We start from the raw sequence: 19899 nt of genomic DNA on the forward strand, positions 1-19899 counted from the left end.
TGCTCCACTATAACAATAACTAGGGATGCACCGATCCATATCGGCCGATATTCCCATTATCGGTTTTGATCGGCGTTCTCAAAACGGCCGATCAGATGACGTAACATCTGCGAGAACTATCAGACGTTTCAATCGCCGCGCACCGCAACGGAGACGATGCGCCCGGCGAGGGCCGCAGAGTGAGAGGACCACGAGGGGATCCTCACCACCGAGCGGCGTCCCCGTCCCCCGAGTTGAATCACTGGGTCAACTCAGCCGACTCTCACATGTCTGCCCCTATAGACTGATGCTCACGGTAAACGCATTCGATCAGGAGCGCGCGAGGGTTTTGATAAAGTTAGCGGAAGGATTTAAGTGACAACATCCGGTTTTGCAAAGTTAGCGGAAAGAACCACGTGAAACCATCCGTTTATCAAAATAAGATGTCGACAAATCACATTAACAAATGCAAGTAAACAATGAACTGATTTTGTATCTTTATAGATCGTTTCTGAGATTTAGCTTAAATTATGCTAACATTTTTACTGTACCAAGGAAGAGTTTATAAAAATATGTCAGACTTTTGTATGTTAAGAAAAGTCCTGTATATAGACTTCCCCAAGAGTTCCAGGAAATGAATAATGCAGATGTGTTCCATACATATCTGAAATCCCCTACAATAGCAATCAAACAATTTTAATGTATCAATTAGGACATTTTTCAAAGTAAAAGTCCTAAATGTTTAAAGAAATCGGTAATTTCTTTTATGTTTGAGTTGCTTTATATATGTATTTCCTCAAAGTCCTAGGCAATAATGCTACACAATAAATAGAATGCTTCAATTGGCACCGTGATCGGTGATCGGTATTATCTTATCGGCAGATACTGATTTCAGTGATCGGTGATCGGTATTATCGGTGATCGGCAGATACTGATTTCGGTGATCGGCACCAAAAACCTGATCGGTGCATCTCTAATAATAACCGCTGACTTAATGGCTTCAAGGATATGTATTCCCTAAGCTTGGCTACCTGTTTTGAGTCGTGTAGTTTTGAAACTCATATATTTTGTTCTTATATTCGGAGCATTACTAAAATCTTTTTGGGTTAGTTTACCACTCGGCAAGACTCATATTTTAGAATAGAAAAACACATTGCATACAGAATTGGAGCATTGGTTAATAGAGACCTGCTCAGTTTTTCCCTGGGTCCCACTATACACGTCCAAAACACCTGACTCCTGCTTATTAAGGGTTAAATATATATATTTGTGTTTGCATCTAAATTAATTTACTAGACTAATTATGTTAAATAACTGAAGCTGTCAGACAAATTGATCTCAATAAATGTAATCTGACATGTTCTCACGTGAAATTCCGAGTTCGCGCAGGCGCCGTCTCTGCGGGGGGCGCTGTGGTGAAGGATGCCGGCTGTTGCGCCGTGACGCGGAGGTCAAAGGGCGGTCATTGTAACGTGTCAGCGGGCTGTCACCTCACCGGTGTCACACCACCCAGGACCCAACCGGCTGTTGCACACACTCACCGGTACCCGAGCTGACCTCGAAGCTATCTTCGTAAAATGGCCAAAAAGCGGAAGGAAAAACGAGAGAACGACGGTTCGCCTTCAGCACCAGAGGAGCTGAAGGCGGCAACGAGTGACTCTCAAGCGCTGAAAGGTTGGTTCTGGTTCCGGTGGCTAACTGTTAACAAGAATGTAAAGCCGAGGGAAGGAAATCCCCCCCGAACTTTAGGCAGATTCATATAATTAGCAATATACCGTCTTTGCAACGTCATTTCTGCTTTACGGTCGGGCGAGTTGAACGATCTGCTGTCTGCCGTAAAGTGATTGTTAAAAGCTAGCCGACGACGGCTAGCATAATGAACATAATGTTGTCCTGTTGGAGTTACGTTAGCTAACTTACACATCACGCCATATTCATGAGCTTTAGACATAAATATGATATATTTGTCCAGAATTTTCAACCGAGTCAAATCTTTTTTTTATTAGCGATGCTAACGTTAGATGTTTCATGAACGACTATCTAACGACAAGTAGCTCGTGGTCGGGGAAGTATTCAGGTCCTCGCTACGTCACTCGGTATCAGTACGTCACTGTAAAGAACACTTGGACTTAACCCTCCTGTCGCCTTCGGGTCAATTTGACCCGATTCAATGTTTAATGTCGGTGTTCTTTCGGGAGTCAACAAACAAACATAAAGTACCTCACACTTAAACTTGGAAAACAATATTAATTCTAATAATTTTCTGGAGATTTTAATAGCTGGGGTCATATTGACCTCAAGGATAAAATATGTTAGTAAATATAAAGGTAACAGGAGGGTTAAACATTGAATCGGGTCAAATTGACCCGAAGGCAACACAAGGGTTAATACGTTTTGTCAGATGTACTGAAAAATCATAAATAATATACTCTGTGTTGAAAAGTAGGCCCTTTGATTGTTGTCCTAATATGTCCAATTATTTTTGTTGATTTGCTGTTATAATGATATCTTCTGCATTAATGGATAAGAAGCATTTTACTGTTGTAGTATGAACCATTTTGTATACTGTACCTGTCATATTTGTGTGTATTCTAATTTATAATTTAACTGTAGTTGTCAATAAATGTAATGGAGTAAAATGTATAACTTTGTCATTGTCAAATACTTTGGAAAAAGAAGTGTTATGGGCATGAAAAGGAAATACTCAAGTAAAGTTGAAGTCTCTAAAAACTGTAGGGAAGTACAATTCTAAAGCGAATGCACTTAACCTGACGCATGAAATTAACCGTTGTTACAGGTGTCCCTCTCATAAAGCCTTTAATGAGAGCATGGAACAGCAGGACTGTCTCAAGGGGGAAGTTCAGTTCCCTGAAGGGGCTTGAACCAGTGATGCAAAACTCACGAGCAAATTACATAATGCTCCCTAGTAGCCTGGTCTGTCTGATTTAGAGTAACTTCTTGATTGATATGGAAAATAAGTTATATTTCCCCAACAGATGCTCGGCATTCTGAAGGGGGCTCTGCACGCATGTCTCTCCTGCTTCTGGTTTCTATCTTCACCTGCGCTGCCTCGGTCATGTACGTGGTCTACAGGAACTTCCCAGAGCTTCTAGAGTAAGTTGGCTTCCCACCCACCCACAATTTACCAAATATAATAATCCACAAAGCAATTCCTGGAAGTGAAGACCGGTTTTGTATTCACAAATAATTATTGGTTACTATCTCAAATTAGAAAAACAACATTTGATTGGATTTCTAAGTGTGATAATGAAACTGTGACATATGTTATTTTCATTCATGATTACCAAAATGTATTCCGTTCTGCTGCTTCTCAAGTGAGGGATATATTACTTTGACTCAAACTAAACTAACTGATTAAGTGTCAATGATAGACGTAGCAGAGTAAATAGAATTTCATGAATAGTTTAATTAAAAAACAATGTGGATGTAGTAAAACACAGTTTTAGATTTACTTATAGTTTGGGACTAAATGCAAAACTCGTCATTATTATATTGATGTTTCTGACCAAGGTAAAAGTAGGAGCTACTTTAACATCCTTAAGTACTACATATAGTACATTTATTAACAGGGCAATACATTTGTCAAAAAGTAATTTGCCGAGAGACATTAGAGTAAAAGAAAATTCCAGGTAATATGAATGCTAAATATATGGACACACGTCAAAAATAAAATACAAATTAACTGCACTTCAGATTTTGAGAAGCTATTGCAAAAGCTTAATCCCATTTTAGTTTTCAGTCTTGAATTTGAAATACCTAATGTCCTTCACTCTGAGGACCTTAGGCTATGGTTGTACGAATGTAATGTCAGTAAAAAAAAGTAAATGATTTAGGTAAATCCTGAAGTTAACAGGTCACCTAACAAAAATCCCTACATAATGTTTAGAGGTCTGGAGTATTCTGACTCAAGCTAGTGAAAACAGACGGCCGTTAAAGATAACGATAGTGGGAGAGTGACATTCCCTTAGGTTGCATGCGTGGCCTGATTTTATTCATATTTCTATGCTCCAGAGGTGACATTTTGGTTCGTATTCTAACGAAAACAAACGGATAATGTTTGATAAATATTTCTGATGTTTTTTTCTTCTTTTTTCTAGTGATGAAATGGAGAAAATCAAGGTTCCTAAAGACATGGAAGATGCTAAAGCTTTGGGAACTGTGCTGTCCAAATACAAAGACACATACTACTCCCAAGTGTTGGTGGCCTACTTTGCGACATATATTTTGTATCCTTGGATATCTATCAACCTACTCATCTGAACATAGCTTCCTATTAATGGTGTTTTCAGAACTACCTTACGTTAAAGGGATGGCAACAATCTACTTAACTTGTTGATAACGGGTCAAAAGTGTACCAAAATATTCTGAGAACAGTTTAGCAGATTTTCAAGCCCAAAATAACGTTGGGTTCTTGGGTTCTCCACTAGGCAATCCTTACAAAGTATCACCATATTTGGGCTTACAACATCTATCGAGCAGCGTGTCCTCAAAATGACACTCTTCAGAGTCAGATTGAAATAGTTTCTCATTCTTAATGTCGAATCTGAATTGCATTTTAAACAAAAGTTTTCAGTTTGGTTGACCTTTCCATTAGGACTGACGATGGGAAGACTGGATAAATGTTAAACATTTCAGGAAAAGACTGTTTTCTATCCTGTGTATTTCTTTATTATTTAACAATGACGGTATATTCCACAGAAAGACGAGCAATATGCTTTTGATGTATTTATTATTGCTTGTCTCTTATGCCTGAGTGTTCACTGTAGTTTACCTTAACGCTTTGGTCAGCCTCCAGACATTTGCAATCCCTGGCTCTATCTTCCTCAGCATCCTGTCTGGATATCTTTACCCTTTTCCCTTGGCTCTTTTCTTAGTCTGCTTGGTGAGTAAGGAAGGACAGTACGAAATGTGTGATTTAAAAAAAACTATTGTCATGAGGAGATGTCCTGATGTTGGTGTACTTGGAGAGCCTACATTGATCTTGGCATTAACCAATGTTTTTTTCTTTTTTTTTCTGTTTGCAGTGCTCTGGTCTTGGTGCTACCTTTTGCTATATGCTATCATATCTGGTGGGCAGACCCATCATCTACAAATATCTCTCAGAGAGAGCACGGAAATGGTCCCAGCAGGTACAAGTCTAATAACTGATATTGTGCTTTGAATAGGTGTTATATTTATAAGAGCAATTTTGTGTTTTCTATTTATTCACCCTGTGTGAATGCTGTTAATTTAGCTTTAAGGGAATTCTGGAGGCTATAAATACTGGTATTATAAAATAGTTACTGAAATATATCTGACGACAAATGTACTTGTCAATATACGCTGATTGTTATAACATCCACAGAATTCAGGTTACAAAACATTCTGCTTATGACTCTTTTTCTGGCAGGTTGAGAAACATCGGGATCATTTAATCAATTACATCATCTTCCTGAGGATAACCCCCTTCCTTCCCAACTGGTTCATCAACATCACCTCACCCATCATCAATGTGCCTTTGGGGGTTTTCTTCATCGGTACCTTTCTTGGTAAGTCTACTTCTGTCTGTCAATACCTTATTTCGGTATTTTTTTGTTTTCGTCGACTCACCTGTGTTCAACCTGGCTGATTCACAGGAGTGGCGCCGCCATCCTTTGTGGCGATCAATGCCGGGACAACACTGTACAAACTGACTACGGCTGGCGAGGCCGTGTCCTGGAACTCTCTGGCTGTGCTTGGTGTCCTTGCTGTTCTCTCCATCTTGCCTGTCTGTTTCCAGAAAAAGCTGCAGAAGAAACTAGAGTAGAACATGAAACACCTCAGCACTTCATCTGCTGGCTGATCCCGGCGTCCCCTTCCCCTCGGCTCAGGAACATGAAGCTGTCACTCAAGTTGCTGTGTCTCCTATCTCAGACACAGATTGCGTTGGTAGCGTCTCTGACCACTGGGCCAACAAGCACCCATTGACCACCAAATGCATGCAGCGGTGGTTCCTGATGCTTGTCAACCGGCCGCTGCTTGCACAATTTTTTGGGTTTCTGTGAATTATGTTGTGATTGTGGCACATCTTTTCATTGAGATAAGGCTCTGCTCATTATTTTATGACTCTTGCCAGATATTTAAAGGTGCTACTAATAGGATGTTGGAGTAAAACTCATAGTTCTGGTTTCTCTTTTCTGAAAAAAACACAATCTAATCAGTACCTTGTTGAGGCTGGTGCAAACATCCGTTAGCTTGTTTTTTGGACAGAAGCCACTTCTACATTTGTTTTGTCAGCAGCATATCAAATGTCTGCATCCTCTTTGTAGCATCTTTAACGTCCACTCTCTTTTTAACATGCTTTGTTCTAATTTTAACCCAATGAAGTGTACCACCACAGCAATAACTCACGCACATTTTGAAAGTGGGTTTTAGTTTTTAAAAAGTTGTAATGCCTGTTGCTTACCTTGGCAAACATGCCGTGAGGAAAGAATGAAACTGGAGAAGAAAAATGTGGTTATTGATCTTGATGACATGTGGGTGAGATCCGATGTTCTTCCTTGAAATGTGCCGGCATCCGCTGCCACACATTTTCAGCAGTAACTCTACATATTCGTAGCTACTGTAACTTGTAGAGAACAGACTTACATCATTGAATATTTCCTAACCGTACCTCCAAGTTGCAGGATGCAAAACTCCCAATTTGTAATTAAGAATGGAACAAAGACTGTCAACACAACTTATTTATGTGGGGTCAGATGTTATGCAACCCAGGTTAGTCATCTTGGTTTGTGAATCTGAAAAATCCAGGATGAGGTGGGTTCTCATGGCTTGCATCTGTTAATGATAGGTGGGCTCATCTCCACCCAGTAATATTGTGTGCCATGCCAGTATAGAAGTGGAGATGTTGCCCGTACTCTGGATGATACACCAGTACCCCCAATAAGACTGCCAACGGACCGAGGTATCCATGCCTTACCTCGCTTTTTACTGCTTCCATTCTCCGCCAGGTGAAATGTATTATGATGCCTGATTCATGTTTTTTTTGTGTCCTTTCACTGATTATCATTTTTTTGTTTTGTTGCCATTTTACCAGGGTAACTTATTGCTGCTGCTTAAAAAAACGTTCTGGATGGTTCCTAGAGGCGTTGATGCAGTGAATGTACGTGCAGCTTATTTGATACACTTCTCTTTGATCTCTTAAAATATCACACTCTAGATTCAATTGGTTTGATGCATTTTGCAATTTCCTGATTTGAGCAGATTTACTGTGTACTATATAAGATTAACGCTCAAACTCGGATACATAAATGTTTGTGAAACTTAACTGGTTCTACTGTACGACCATATTGTTCTCGCATTTTCTCCTGTCATGCTTTTCATGGCAGAACGCTACTTTCAAAGACATGGGTTGTTATTTTTGTTCTTTCTGGTTTATGTGTACAATTGAGCTACGTCGCTGTCTTGCAAAATGCATCGTTACTAAATGTGTTTAAAGAAACTGATAAATACTATAATTTGTTCTTAAACAATCTTTTTTTCTCTCTCAATAATTAAATAGGAGCATGATTAACTCATTTGAAGTTCTTCTTAATGCTGAATTTGACAAGACATGGAAGATGCTAGATTGTAATACTAATTTTTCTCTTTTCTACAAAATTGAAACTCAATCTTATTCTAAAATTCACCCTATTCAAATTGGAAATATTGTTTTGTCTTTTCCCCTTATCAAAGTAAGATAACTGTGTTACCCTCTGTTAACATTTCAAAAAACAGTATTTTGTACTGGGAAGTGGTTTAATGTACAATGAAATGTTCACAGATTGCATATTTCTGGCCTATCATCAAATCTCTGTTTTTTCATATTTATTGAATTATTAAAAATGATCTTTACAGAATATGATTGTGTTTTGAGCAATATCTATAAAGGTTGAATGCTTGATCATGCTGCAGCACGGTATAACAAGTATAATAGCCTTTTGTGGAGGCAAAGCTATGAAATTGATTCATCAATGATGATTCATTTAATTTGGGAGATTACACCGGCATTTCAGTGTGTTTATTTATCCATAAACAAATCATATGTACTGTCTATATCAAGTCTGACAGATCAAGAGGGAGGTTAAGTGCCACCAGGTGGGGATATTGTAACATAGCTGCTAAGGTGGGGCCTTCCTGAAACTAACGCTCACCCTTCTACAAAGATGAAATACATCAGGGGAATTTCAATATTCAATAGTAATTCGATATACTCTCGATAAATGCGTTGAATAATAGTGAAAAACTATATATTTATATAGTTTTACTGATGTGTGTGTGTGTGTGTGTATGGTACTCTTGATTCTACAACAAATAACTACTAATTCATTTTGTCAAAACAAAGTGCTAAAATATAAAATGCAATAGCTTAATTCCCATAACTGCATTAGCAGCCGAACAGGTTAAGAATAAATCATGTCAGGTTCATGTTTGTGTTTCTGTTCGGTTTATTAAAGGCAGATGATTACAGCTGTTGCGGTGTTGAAGGGACCACAATGCATTTCGACTGCAACGCTCTGATTTCAATTGATGTGTAAAGTGTAGCTAGAACAAAGTCGGAAGTCATAAATACCTCCTACAAAATAAGACAATTTTCTCAAACTCAAAAGTTGGCTGAAATTATAATATGTTAGTGTAAATGGATTAAGACGTTACGCGAACCTAGCAAAGAGTTGTCGGTGACGGTTGTGCCAACCTCCATCGTTCATCCCGAATCTGCACTTGAATGCACTTGATAGGCGGACACAGAGTGCAGGACTCCGGTGGTACGAGCTCTGTGTTTACACCACTTATGATTGGTGCTCAAACTGTATGTAATATATACTTATCCTCTTATATATTCACTTTTTCTTGTTTTATATTCTTTTAAAATGCATATTCATAAAGAGCTACGCACCGATGAAACACTACATATCTAATGACGATACGGGTCAACAGCAGTATTTTGGTTGTTTGCTGGGAAAGTTTCTCGTCTGTTGCGGAAATGACGTTTTATTGTGAAGGATGGCAGCCGGATGTATCGTCGCCGTTGCTGTTAACAGCGCTTGGTGTGGGTACTGATTTCCGAGTTCGCAGTAACGTAGCACGGTGATGGCAGGGAGAAAGCACTTCTCTGAGTCCCTTTAATATGCTCCCTGTTGGGGGGATAAAGGTACCACCGGGCCAGTCTCAAAATGACCACCGGCTTCAGCTCCGGTTCCTGCCGGTTCGCAGACTACTTTGTGATCTGCGGACTCGACACCGCAAGCGGGCTGGAACCCGACGAACTGTCCGGTAAGCATTTTAGCCGTTGGGGTAAATGTCGGGGCTGATGCTGCAGCAAATACGGAAGGAAGGAAGGAAGGAGCGTTACAACGTCATGTCAGCGTTAATATTGCGCCGTTACTGTTTATGAACGTGCCTGTCGTTTATGTAACCGTGTGTCGTCTAATATCGGTTGTTAACGTCCCCAGCGGACACCGAGTCCGGGCCTAGCTCGTCTCCGCCCAGTAACGTACCTGGTGCTGCTCGATCAGAAGGATTACTGATGGCTCTCTTTCATGCGTCGGCATGAACTGTGAAATGTGTTGTTGGTGTTGATTCTGCGCAGTACTGCGTGTTGAATGTGAGTGACACTTCTTTTGCAGTCCACTCAGACGTACATTACATCAGAACACGGATGTTCAGATGTAATGTAATTACACCCGAGGACGTCGGTACAGTGGCTCCAGCTGTCATTGGGTTATTTCGAGGAGGTCAGGTATCGAGTCTGCGACACACATGGGCGCAATAACGTCGCCCTTGGGGAATATCGGGATACCCCCGCCCCCCCATCGACCCAGAACATCCTCAGCATCCACCAGAGACCCACATCGTGCATGCGACTATCCTCCTCTACACCCTTCAAAAACAGGCACATATAAATAAAATAGTTTAAACATGTCGTGAGCTTACAAAGGGAACTAGAGGCTTTGACACACCGGGATCCTGTGTGATTCTGGCACTGGCACCCTTTCTGTCTTTATCTGCATTTCCAATTTCAATTCAGTTTATTTTTTATAGCCTAAAATTACAAATTTGCCTCAAAGGGCATGTAATCTGTACACATGTGTTGCAACATGTGTTGAAAGAGGGAGGGTTCATACATATCTGGATGGGAAACTGTGGTGTATATTACGGCATGGCAACAGTGCTGTTTTTCTCTCATACTATATTCCTGGTCAGCTGACTTTTCAAATGTCGCTGCATTTGTATGATGAATGTGTATGAACTAGCATCAGTGCTCAATATGACAATATAAACCATAAATACATGTGTCTATTGTTAATGATTTTGTGATCCCTTTTAATAGTTCTGGGTTTTTCATTGAGGGAAATCTTTATTTTATTTTAGAATGAGTTTATATCAATGTGATACCCTTTCTTTATACGACAGGTATTTATTGAACTGAACACAAAAACAAACATTTACATGATATTCATAAACGGTTTGTCATTTGACTGTCAAGTAATTTACTTTACCATGATATATATATATTGGTATTTCAATATAAAAATTACATTTACTCTGAGAGATCATTATATCCATACCAACCAGTTCAGATATTACAAATGGTAACATATTGTCTTCCGTGTTTAAGGATTACGATGACTCAGTAAACTGATTTCCTGAGGGAAGTCCACAGTGATGTCAGGCACTTTTGATCTGACAGTAGGCCGACGCTGAGTGTGGGAGGCTCTTTGAGACATCGTATTAATTTTCCATCTTTTGTCAAAAATTATAAAGACTCTGAATCCAAAATGCAATTGTTAAATGTCAAGCTAATCCCAAACAAGAGCAAAATCACTCTGGGAAATTGGTTGTGTAGCCATGACAACTGACAGAAGGAATGTGACATATGTCCCCATATCTGCACATCTCATCTCAAAAGAAACACGTCCTAACAAAGACATGCACATCCATGTTGTCTCGGTGTAAAAAATCTCCCGTTTTCTTCCTTATTAATCGTTTCAACTCAAATGATGTACTTATTACTGCATTTAAATTCAAATGTTATGCATTTCACGTGAAGAATGACAACAAAATACGTTCTCTGATTGATGGTGAAGATGCTGCAGTCAGGCAAACTATCCAAGTGCAAATCTGCTGACATGAGTTTAGCCCAAAGCCTGTTGTGAGTAACGGTGTAAGCTCTCGTTGACCGGGTCACTGCCTGCTTCAGGCAACAGTCCAATTAGTTCAGCCATTTTTTTACTGATTTTAGTTTTTTACTAATGTTGGGGAGGGAAAAAAAAAACGTTTCTTGTGCAACTGCTGTTCACAACACACTGATTATTAGAGAAGAGTTTAATCCCTCTTCTCAGTGAGATTAGCTGTGACTCATGAGGTCGTGAGAGGCTTGTAGACTCAATGCTGTGGTTGAAAGAAAGTGATTTCCTCTGTTCAGCAATAACATAGCCATATATAATTGTAGTTTTCAGAGACTCAACCTCCTTACTTACTATTTCTTTTCTCAAATTTATTTAAAATTAACAAAATTGATAGAAGTTCGAGAACATGCACAGTTGTATGTAGTTGAGCAGACTAAGGCCCGCCTCAACATTAAGTAAAGCTTTTTGAAGATGTTAAAGAGAGTGAATACTTATGAAATGTCAGCCTTGCATCAGTGTGGGCAGAGAAAGCCAGTGTGTGATTATCTTTCTTCAAAATGTGGCGCTGTGCCATCAGTGGCAGCAAAAGATAGAAGGCACCTTCTTCATTTTTTTGACAGCCTGTCATTCAACTCTCAGACACTTGAATTTTCAGCTGCGTGAACTGCGTGTTCTTTTTCTAATCGTGTAGAAGACAAATAAATCTACATTTTATTTTAGATATAACGTCCTGTTGATCGGTTTCCCCTCTCACCTTCCAAATGGCTCTCATTGCATTGACTTATTCTGTTATCATAATCTGCCTTTGAGGATGTGCTCGTGGTTCTTTGAGGTCTTTCTGACGAGACACAAACACAACCGGTGTAAAAGCTTTGCACAGAAGCGGAGGCGCTGTGGTCAAACCTCCCCGACGCTGCCCTACTTGCCGCACGTCGCTGCTGCTGCAGAAAGAGGTTAGGGGCGTGCCCCGATCCACTTTCTGTTGAAAGTTGTGGAGGCAGGAAATGGTGTGGAAATTCCATTGTAACAGGTTTACGTACGCTATTCCTCGAACCTCGTTTGCATTTTTAGTAATTCGGGTTTGTTGGCGGAAGTGTTTAATTGTGCATATTTTAAGCTGCATTTGTCTTCTATTTTTTTAGTTGTTCGTGCTTCTTTTTTCACACGCGTGTTAAATGTTTAACACAGGGGCGTTTCAGATAACTTTCATGTCTGGGTAGATTAGTACATAACTGTTTAAAACATATATATATATATAAAAGCTTGCCTCAGCTGCAATCGGAAGACTAATTAAAAGTGTTGCGCATCATTAATAAAAGACGGATTCAAAGCATGGTCCCTTGGAGCCTTACTCACTTATATATTATTGTAATGAGCCAAATGAAACTCTGGTGTTTTTTGTATCTAGTTATATAACAGAACCAAGGTGTGTTCTCACTGTTAAATATGATGCAATTGTGATTCATGTACAGTGAAATACAAAAACGACCAACACTTTCTTTCAGCCCAATGTTTGGCAGCCCAGCGACGGTCTGATTATCATATGTATGACACTGCAGCCTCACGGCGACCCTGGAAACACAGGCAGCTGAGGGACATAAGGACACTCGCACATAGGCCCCACGTATTCAAATGCTAAATATCCTTTTGAATTGACCAGGCAGCCTCTCCCCCAATTCTGCTCAGCAAACACATGAGGATGAATGGCTCAACATGAAAGCTGGCTTCAAATGCATAATGTGGGCGTTCATATTTTCACGCACTTGTTTTTTTTTTACAGGCCAGTACAGGGTCTCCTGTAAGTATTTTTTATAATCTGCTTGAGAATGTATCGGGGACATTTTGAATGCAGTTTCACAGGCTGTGCGGTGTCTCTTGATCTTTACGCACATGGTGATTACAAACTCTGAAGCTGACCCCAAATACGCTCTGAGAAAGTTCTGGCTCAGGGCTCTAACTAATGATGTAATGACTGACTGATGGCAGCTCAGGATTAAAGGGTAAGATCTGCAGCTTGAATCAGTTTACCCTTAGATTCAGGGGTTTTCAAACCTCTCTGCCTTCTAGAGGTGTGAAGCAACAGCAAAAGAGTAACACTTTTTATTTGCGCAGACCTTTGAAAGAAGACTCTGTGTACAGCCACATACACTCTCCCTAGCTGTAAATATAATATAGATATTGGTTTGTCTGATTATAAATAATATCAATATACAGAGCATCTGCTTTGCAACAAAAGTAAATATGAGCGCTATTAAAAGGTTCTTCCCTTATGTTGTTGTTGCAGGTTATTTGGCAAGAAACTAATTTCCTTATTTGCATTTCTAAATAAAGGATACTATCGCGAGACTATTTGGGTTTCCAGGAGGTCAAACGCAATCCAAGTGGTACATAACCGCATTGTTGTCCTGAAGCTATTCAAGAAATGGGAAGCTGGTGTTGGCAGCTGGCTCCCCACTGACGAGGACAGTGACGTCAGCGGGACACTTTTCAGTAAAGTGCCAGTTCAGAAACCTTTACTCACTGCACCGAGGGGGGGGAAACAAAATTGAAGAAACTATTTGCAAAATGTTTATCTTTTTATGGAACAATAAATCCTGAGTGCAAGTCGTGAAGGCTGCGAGTTAAAGCTGCGGGTCAGCGCCGGGTCCTCTGCGTCAAGACGACGCGTCGACGTCTTTGCCGCCGACATGTTTTGACGCGCTAGCGGCGCCGTCACCGCATTCTGCTGCGGGCCGTCGAGTCGTGCTCGAGTCACTGCGGCGTTCAAGTCGGAGAGGTCCGTCTGTTTATGTAAGCGCCTGGTGGGCCGTAGCACAGGAGGGGGCGCAGGGCCGTGGGTGGACTCTGGCTCGCAGGATGAGGGGAAGCTGCTTGCCGCTCCACCCCCACAGCTTCCGGTCCGCTCGCTCAGCGCGTCACCGTCCGTTTGGTTTGGAAAGTGACCGATCGAGTCATGTTTTCAGTCACTGTCGAGTTTGTTGGTGCGCATTTAGACGAGTGACGTCCCCAAAGTCCCCATTACAGCTACCGTGTAATTAGCATTAATGACCAGGTGGAGACGTCAGTTGCGAGAAGGAGCACCTGGCAGCCTGAGCCAACTGCGCCTGCGCGTGAAAAGCTGTGACCGTCACAGGGATAACACCGTTCCTCATTTCACCATATTAATATTCATCCGTCGTTTGCTGTCTAGGCATACACATTCCCACATAATAGTTTAAGAGCCTTATGGCCTGATTTTATATAATAATAATAATTACTCTCCCTGCACCACACATAACTCTTCTGAATAATGGTTGTACACGTATGGTTGAAAAGAAGGTGACAAACCTTAGCGTTGTGTAATCTTTTGTTTTTTAGAAAGATAATCACAACAGTCGTCTTGAGCAACAGAGGACACCTTTTGTTAAGTTATATTCTTATCATTTTGTAAATCTACCTGGATTTAGGCTTCTTAAAACACTTTTATGCTCTCCTTATATTGCATTTTAGATGGGAATGATTAGTGCTTGTTTCCTGAAATGTGCTGCTGATATATGCTGTGATAATTACAGTGTGATTTTAACAAACAGACTTTCCTGTGGTAGTTTAGAGTTTGTTTGTGTGCAGACTGTGGGTTTGATTTACTCACATTTTAAAATGACCATTTGGTATGAGACATGAACATGGGATTATCTTTAAAGGATGGGTTGTTTGTTGGTTTAGTAAAACAGCCTGTGTCTTTACGTCACTGCAATACTTGAATTTGTCCTGACAGAGTTTACAAACATCTTCTCCGTGTCTGTTTTCACTTTCTGTCTTGGAATTTGACCTACATGAACGAGCTCACGAAGAACAGCGGTTCCTCTTTGCACTCAAGCGTTTTTTATCCACTTTGAACAAAATACTAATTAAATATATGCCTAATTCTGGAGCCATCCTTGTAAAATAATGTCAAAGAAATAACAAGCAACTGGATAATCCTTTCCCCATCCCTACTAACCTTAATAATAGTCTTTTAATAGACGTCTTACATTTCTAGTGCAGATTCCCCCCGTGGGCAGTTTAGATATGAAAGTAACCAACAGATTAAACCACTTGATCTTTAAAACTCCTACTTCAAATTCTTGGTAAATGCTTTTCAAATTTTACGTGGTGTCTTGTTCAAACAAATTATATATATGAATCATCAGGGAAGAGAGAGTCTTCATTTCGTGTCAGAATTGAGTCATATTATAAGCCCTCATCCCTAACTACATAGGCCACATCAGAGCAGCAGTATCTTGTTGACATGGTGTCACTATAGAAAAGAGTCGATGCCCTGTGTTACACAGCTCCCACTTGGCTTTGATAGGCTGCATGAATATGTGTTTCTGCCGGCTCAGCTGTTTCTTTAGTGCTTGGCAAATGTCATGCATGGAGGGAAAAAAAAGCAAAAAGCATTTCCTGGTTGCATAAAGAGTGTTTTTTAATATAAAATGTTAGATACTCTGGGCCAGTTCTGGGCAGTCTGCAACACAAGAGCAACCATTCACTCAGTAAACCTCATGATGTTCGCACATCTTTTAATAATGTACCACACTGTGAGATGTTTATTCACCATGTGATCAAAAGGGCAAAATATATTGAAAATGTATTGAAATGTTATTCCTTTCTAAAATGTTGCTCTACGCACCAGCGTATAAATCATGTAATATGAGTATCACTTAATTAATCTGTCTGTCATTTCCTTCCCCTTTGTCTGTGGCACTTTGAATTCATTCCGACTGAAGAAAATAACAGATGACAAATCGGTGCATTACAACAAAAAAGGCTCAATAATTCTCGATGTGCTGCCTGCAACACTCATGACTTTCAGCCTCATCTGTATTCCCTGTCCACTGCTAATGCAAATATTGTAACTGAGACGGTGGACATACTCAATATTATTCCTGTTAAAATCTGCACGATTGCATTATCATCGTTGGCATGCAGACGTTAGCATTGAGCTGCAAGCATCACGATGCAGCGTCACAGAGCTGATCGCATCGGCTGTGGACTCTGTGGTGAGAATCTGATCCATAGCAGAGCAGGATGGATTTGCATGATCTCCAGACGAAGCGGAAGCTACAACACACAGAAATGCTGTATCCTTGTCTCGTAACCCCGCAGGCTGCTTGAGTCAGCGGACCCGCCTGACGCAGACGCACATACGCATTGCGTCTGTGGGCGGCTTGTTCTCCGAGGACGTGTCTGCACGGACTGAGAAGAGATGCGCTAACCATCCAGAACCAGGCTTTTAATTCCATTGTTTTTGTTTTATTTGTTGTGTAGCTTTATGCCAGTATATAGAGGCTACTAAATTCAGAGATGGGGCCAGAGGAAATTTGGCCGGGGAAAATGAAGGTAACCCTCCCACCACACACACTCCTCCCCCTCTTAACCTGAGCTCAGCTTTAGCCCTTCAACCTTTGCACACCTTTTTATTTTTTTTATTACTTTCCTCGGCAATCCCTTTTTTGTGACTTCAAATTATGAGTTTTGCAGTTATTTTCTGCACATGTGTGGGGACTTTCTTTTTTGCGCTCTCTGATATTTCTTGTCCCCGCCTCCCTCCTCCCTCACATCCTTCAGCAGCAGCTGAACAATGAGCTGATGTTTGACAATCACTGCTTATGTTCCTCTCACACACACAAACCCAGTGCTGCCTGCGCTGGCATTGCTTGGCCAGTGTTTACTCCCCTACACGCTGAATGACCTCTCAGTACTGCCTTGGTGTGTGCGTCACTTCTGCTTTATTCCGGGTTCAAATCGACTCTTTTTGTGCTTTCTGATTGATTATTTTGTGTGTTCCTTTTGCTATTCAAGCTGTTTGGAAGCATTGAGATCTAAAAAGTAAATAATCTATTTTGGAGTATATGAAGCTTCTTTTTTTATATTATATTTTGTTAGGTGCAGATGGCAGCTTTGTTCGGTGCATTACAATCTTCCTTTCAAGACCAATATGCTGACTTGCTCTTTTCTCTGGAGTTGCTCCTGGCACTTTTAACCTACTTCTGCTCAAATTGTTCGTCTGCTCATTGTCTGCTCCATCTTCACCTGGAAACCTTGGCTAACTCTGTCTTTTTTTTGTTTTTTGTTTCACTTTCAGGTGAGAATTTTGAGCAGAGTCCACTACGGAGAACCTTTAAATCCAAAGTCCTGGCACATTATCCAGACAATGTGGAGTGGAATCCATTTGACCAGGATGCAGTGGGCATGGTATGACCTCGGCACAGATATATTATTACCCGAATATCTTTTTAAAATAATAGCATGACTGGGAGAAAGGCTTGAAATCAGTACTACAACAGTAATTTGAATATTTTTCCTTTTGTATCTAGATATAAAATAATACTTTACTCGTCCCGCAGCAGGGACATTTACAGGATTTACAGCAGCATAGGCAGGGAAGAGTGCAAACAGACATACTAAAAAGAAACGAGATCAAAATAAGAATGATAAATAATCAATTAAAAACAGTAATTCAAACTAATCTGTTTACACTTTCTTTCCTATGGGTTAGATGAAAATATCTTTTCTCATCTAACTCTCAAAAAGAAAGCAAATAAGCAGAATTGCCCAAAATGTTAAACTTTGCCTTTTTTAGGTTAAACCAAAGCGTTTAAAATAACCCCGCCTGTTAGGCTCTGTTCTACTGTAGTCTGATGTCCTCTTACCTTTCCCCTTTCCTCAACCCTCTGATGCCTTTCCTCTCATCCTCTCAGCTCTGTATGCCGAAGGGCCTGGTGTTCAGGACGCAGGTTGATTCCCGGGAGCCTCAGTTCCACTCCTTTATCATCACCAGAGAGGACGGCTCTCGGACTTACGGCTTTGCCCTCACCTTCTTTGAGGAGGTGACCAGTAAGCAGATCTGCAGTGCCATGCAGACTCTATACCACATGCACAACGCAGAGCAGTACGACATCTTGCACACTCCCACCTCACCACCGGGACCCGAAGTCCATCGGCACCAACACTCCCAGACACGTCCTGTGCTCCACGCCGCACCCGCCATCTCCCGCCTGCAGCGCTTCAACTCGTACGACATCAGTCGCGACACGCTGTACGTGTCAAAGTGCATCTGCCTCATGACACCCATGGCCTTCCCTCAGGCCTGCAGGAAGGTGCTGAGGCAGCTTCATCAGGCTGTGTCGTCCCCTCAGCCTCCACCCCTCCCACTGGAGAGCTTCATCTACAACATCCTCTATGAGGTGCCCCTGCCACCCTCTGGGCGTTCCCTCAAGTTCTCAGGCGTGTACGGGCCCGTGGTGTGCCAGAGGCCGAGCACATCTGAGCTGCCGCTCTTTGACTTTCCCGTTGGTGAAATGTTTACTCTCCTGGGGGTGGAAAACGTTCTTCAGCTGTTCACCTGTGCCCTGCTCGAGATGCAGATACTACTCTACTCGCAGCGTAAGTAGTCGTCCTGCTCCTGTTACACTCGATGTTTACATGTTGCCCTCGGCATCCTGTCCCATTCGGGTGCATTGATTACGTTTACCTATGCATCTTGCTCAAATTGTTAAAAGAAGATTTCCCGGGCTAACATGAACATGCAAACATGAACTCCTGTGTAATTTGGACACGATTCATTAACACTTTACATGTTTCTGATGGGTTGGAAGCAAGGAGAAGTTATGTATCATCTGTAATAGCTTTTGGGTTGAGAAGTGAGAGGTCATTCAATTCAGTTTCAATTCAGTTTATTTGTATAGCCCAATTTCACAAATTACAAATTTGTCTCGGAGTGCTTTACAATCTGTACACATAGACATCCCTGCCCCAAAACCTCACATCGGACCAGGAAAAACTCCCAAATAACCCTTCAGGGGGGAAAAAAAGGGAAGAAACCTTCAGGAGAGCAACAGAGGAGGATCCCTCTCCAGGATGGACAGGTGATCTTGTTGGTAGAGGCTGTCTCAAGAGATGTGTCTGTAGCTGGGAGACATATCAGTAACATGACACAAGACTAGGTATTGTCTGGGGACCTGATGGTTGCATGCTGGTGTAGCTTCAAGGCTTTCATCCCCTTTTAAACATTTTGGATGGAGGGAAGGAGGCTTAAATTACTATCTGTTCCATAATAGATACAAGACGAGGTGAAAACAGCTGGCTGATGGAGTGAGGGGAGACATGATATTGTATACAAAATTATCACACATTTTCAGATGGTCTCGCCTGGTTCACAGTGTTGCACTGTGTCAAAAATGAAAAAAAGCCATCTGGAGATAAAGGTTTTTCCTCCCCTCAGCTGGCTAATCACTCCGTGAATGGGGGACTCTCCTTTGCGAAAAGGGACCAGTCTTCAGAAACTTTGTTCTTATCAGACATCAGAATAAATGCGGGGGCCGGGGTTTCCGAGGCACTTCTGACAGACTATATTGGCTCCTTAACCCTCCTGTTACCTTTACATTTACTAACATATTTTACCCTCGGGGTCAATTTGACGCCAGCAATTAAAACCTCCAGAAAATTATTAGAATTAATATTGTTTCCCAAGTTTAAGTGTGAGGTACTTTATGTTTGTTTGTTGACTACCTAAATAGCCCTTTAAATATATATAAAAAGTTGATATTTCTTATATGTTTGACACAGTGAAAAACAGCCTGGGGTCAAATTGACCCCAAAGAACACTGACATTAAACATTGAATGGGGTCAAATTGACCCGAAAGGTAACAGGAGGGTTAAGGATATCCTTGTTGGTCCTCCAGAAGCTTAGAAAAGTAGTATGTTTTGAGAAAATTATTTATCCATTAACTATTTGTTTTGAGTTCCTCA

General features: G+C 41.0%; 2 protein-coding genes across 6 annotated transcripts in view; both read left to right on the forward strand.

The window, feature by feature from the left end:
- Nucleotides 1-1332: 1332 nt before the first annotated feature.
- Nucleotides 1333-7856, forward strand: tmem41b (transmembrane protein 41B). Its single transcript, XM_056412382.1, has 7 exons — nt 1333-1653; nt 2976-3093; nt 4098-4226; nt 4789-4882; nt 5025-5129; nt 5390-5528; nt 5616-7856. The coding sequence occupies exons 1-7, from the start codon at nt 1557-1559 to the stop codon at nt 5783-5785; spliced, it is 852 nt and encodes a 283-aa protein (XP_056268357.1). The 5' UTR covers nt 1333-1556; the 3' UTR covers nt 5786-7856.
- A 1226-nt stretch (nt 7857-9082) lies between these two features.
- The window catches only part of dennd5a (DENN/MADD domain containing 5A), a 29463-nt gene continuing 18646 nt past the window's right edge, over nt 9083-19899 (forward strand). For 2 of the 5 annotated variants that reach the window (XM_056412336.1, XM_056412338.1), the window contains exons 1-4: nt 9084-9270; nt 16416-16487; nt 17233-17342; nt 17849-18533. In XM_056412336.1, the coding sequence (XP_056268311.1) occupies nt 9171-9270; nt 16416-16487; nt 17233-17342; nt 17849-18533 (967 nt within the window). In that variant the 5' untranslated portion in view covers nt 9084-9170. Of the gene's footprint in view, nt 9271-16415; nt 16488-17232; nt 17343-17848; nt 18534-19899 lie in introns of all 5 variants that reach the window. The other 3 variants (XM_056412337.1, XM_056412339.1, XM_056412340.1) reach the window with 2 other exon arrangements.

This window comes from Pseudoliparis swirei, chromosome 4 (genome assembly GCF_029220125.1).
Source record: "Pseudoliparis swirei isolate HS2019 ecotype Mariana Trench chromosome 4, NWPU_hadal_v1, whole genome shotgun sequence".
Classification (NCBI taxonomy): Eukaryota; Metazoa; Chordata; class Actinopteri; order Perciformes; family Liparidae; genus Pseudoliparis; species Pseudoliparis swirei.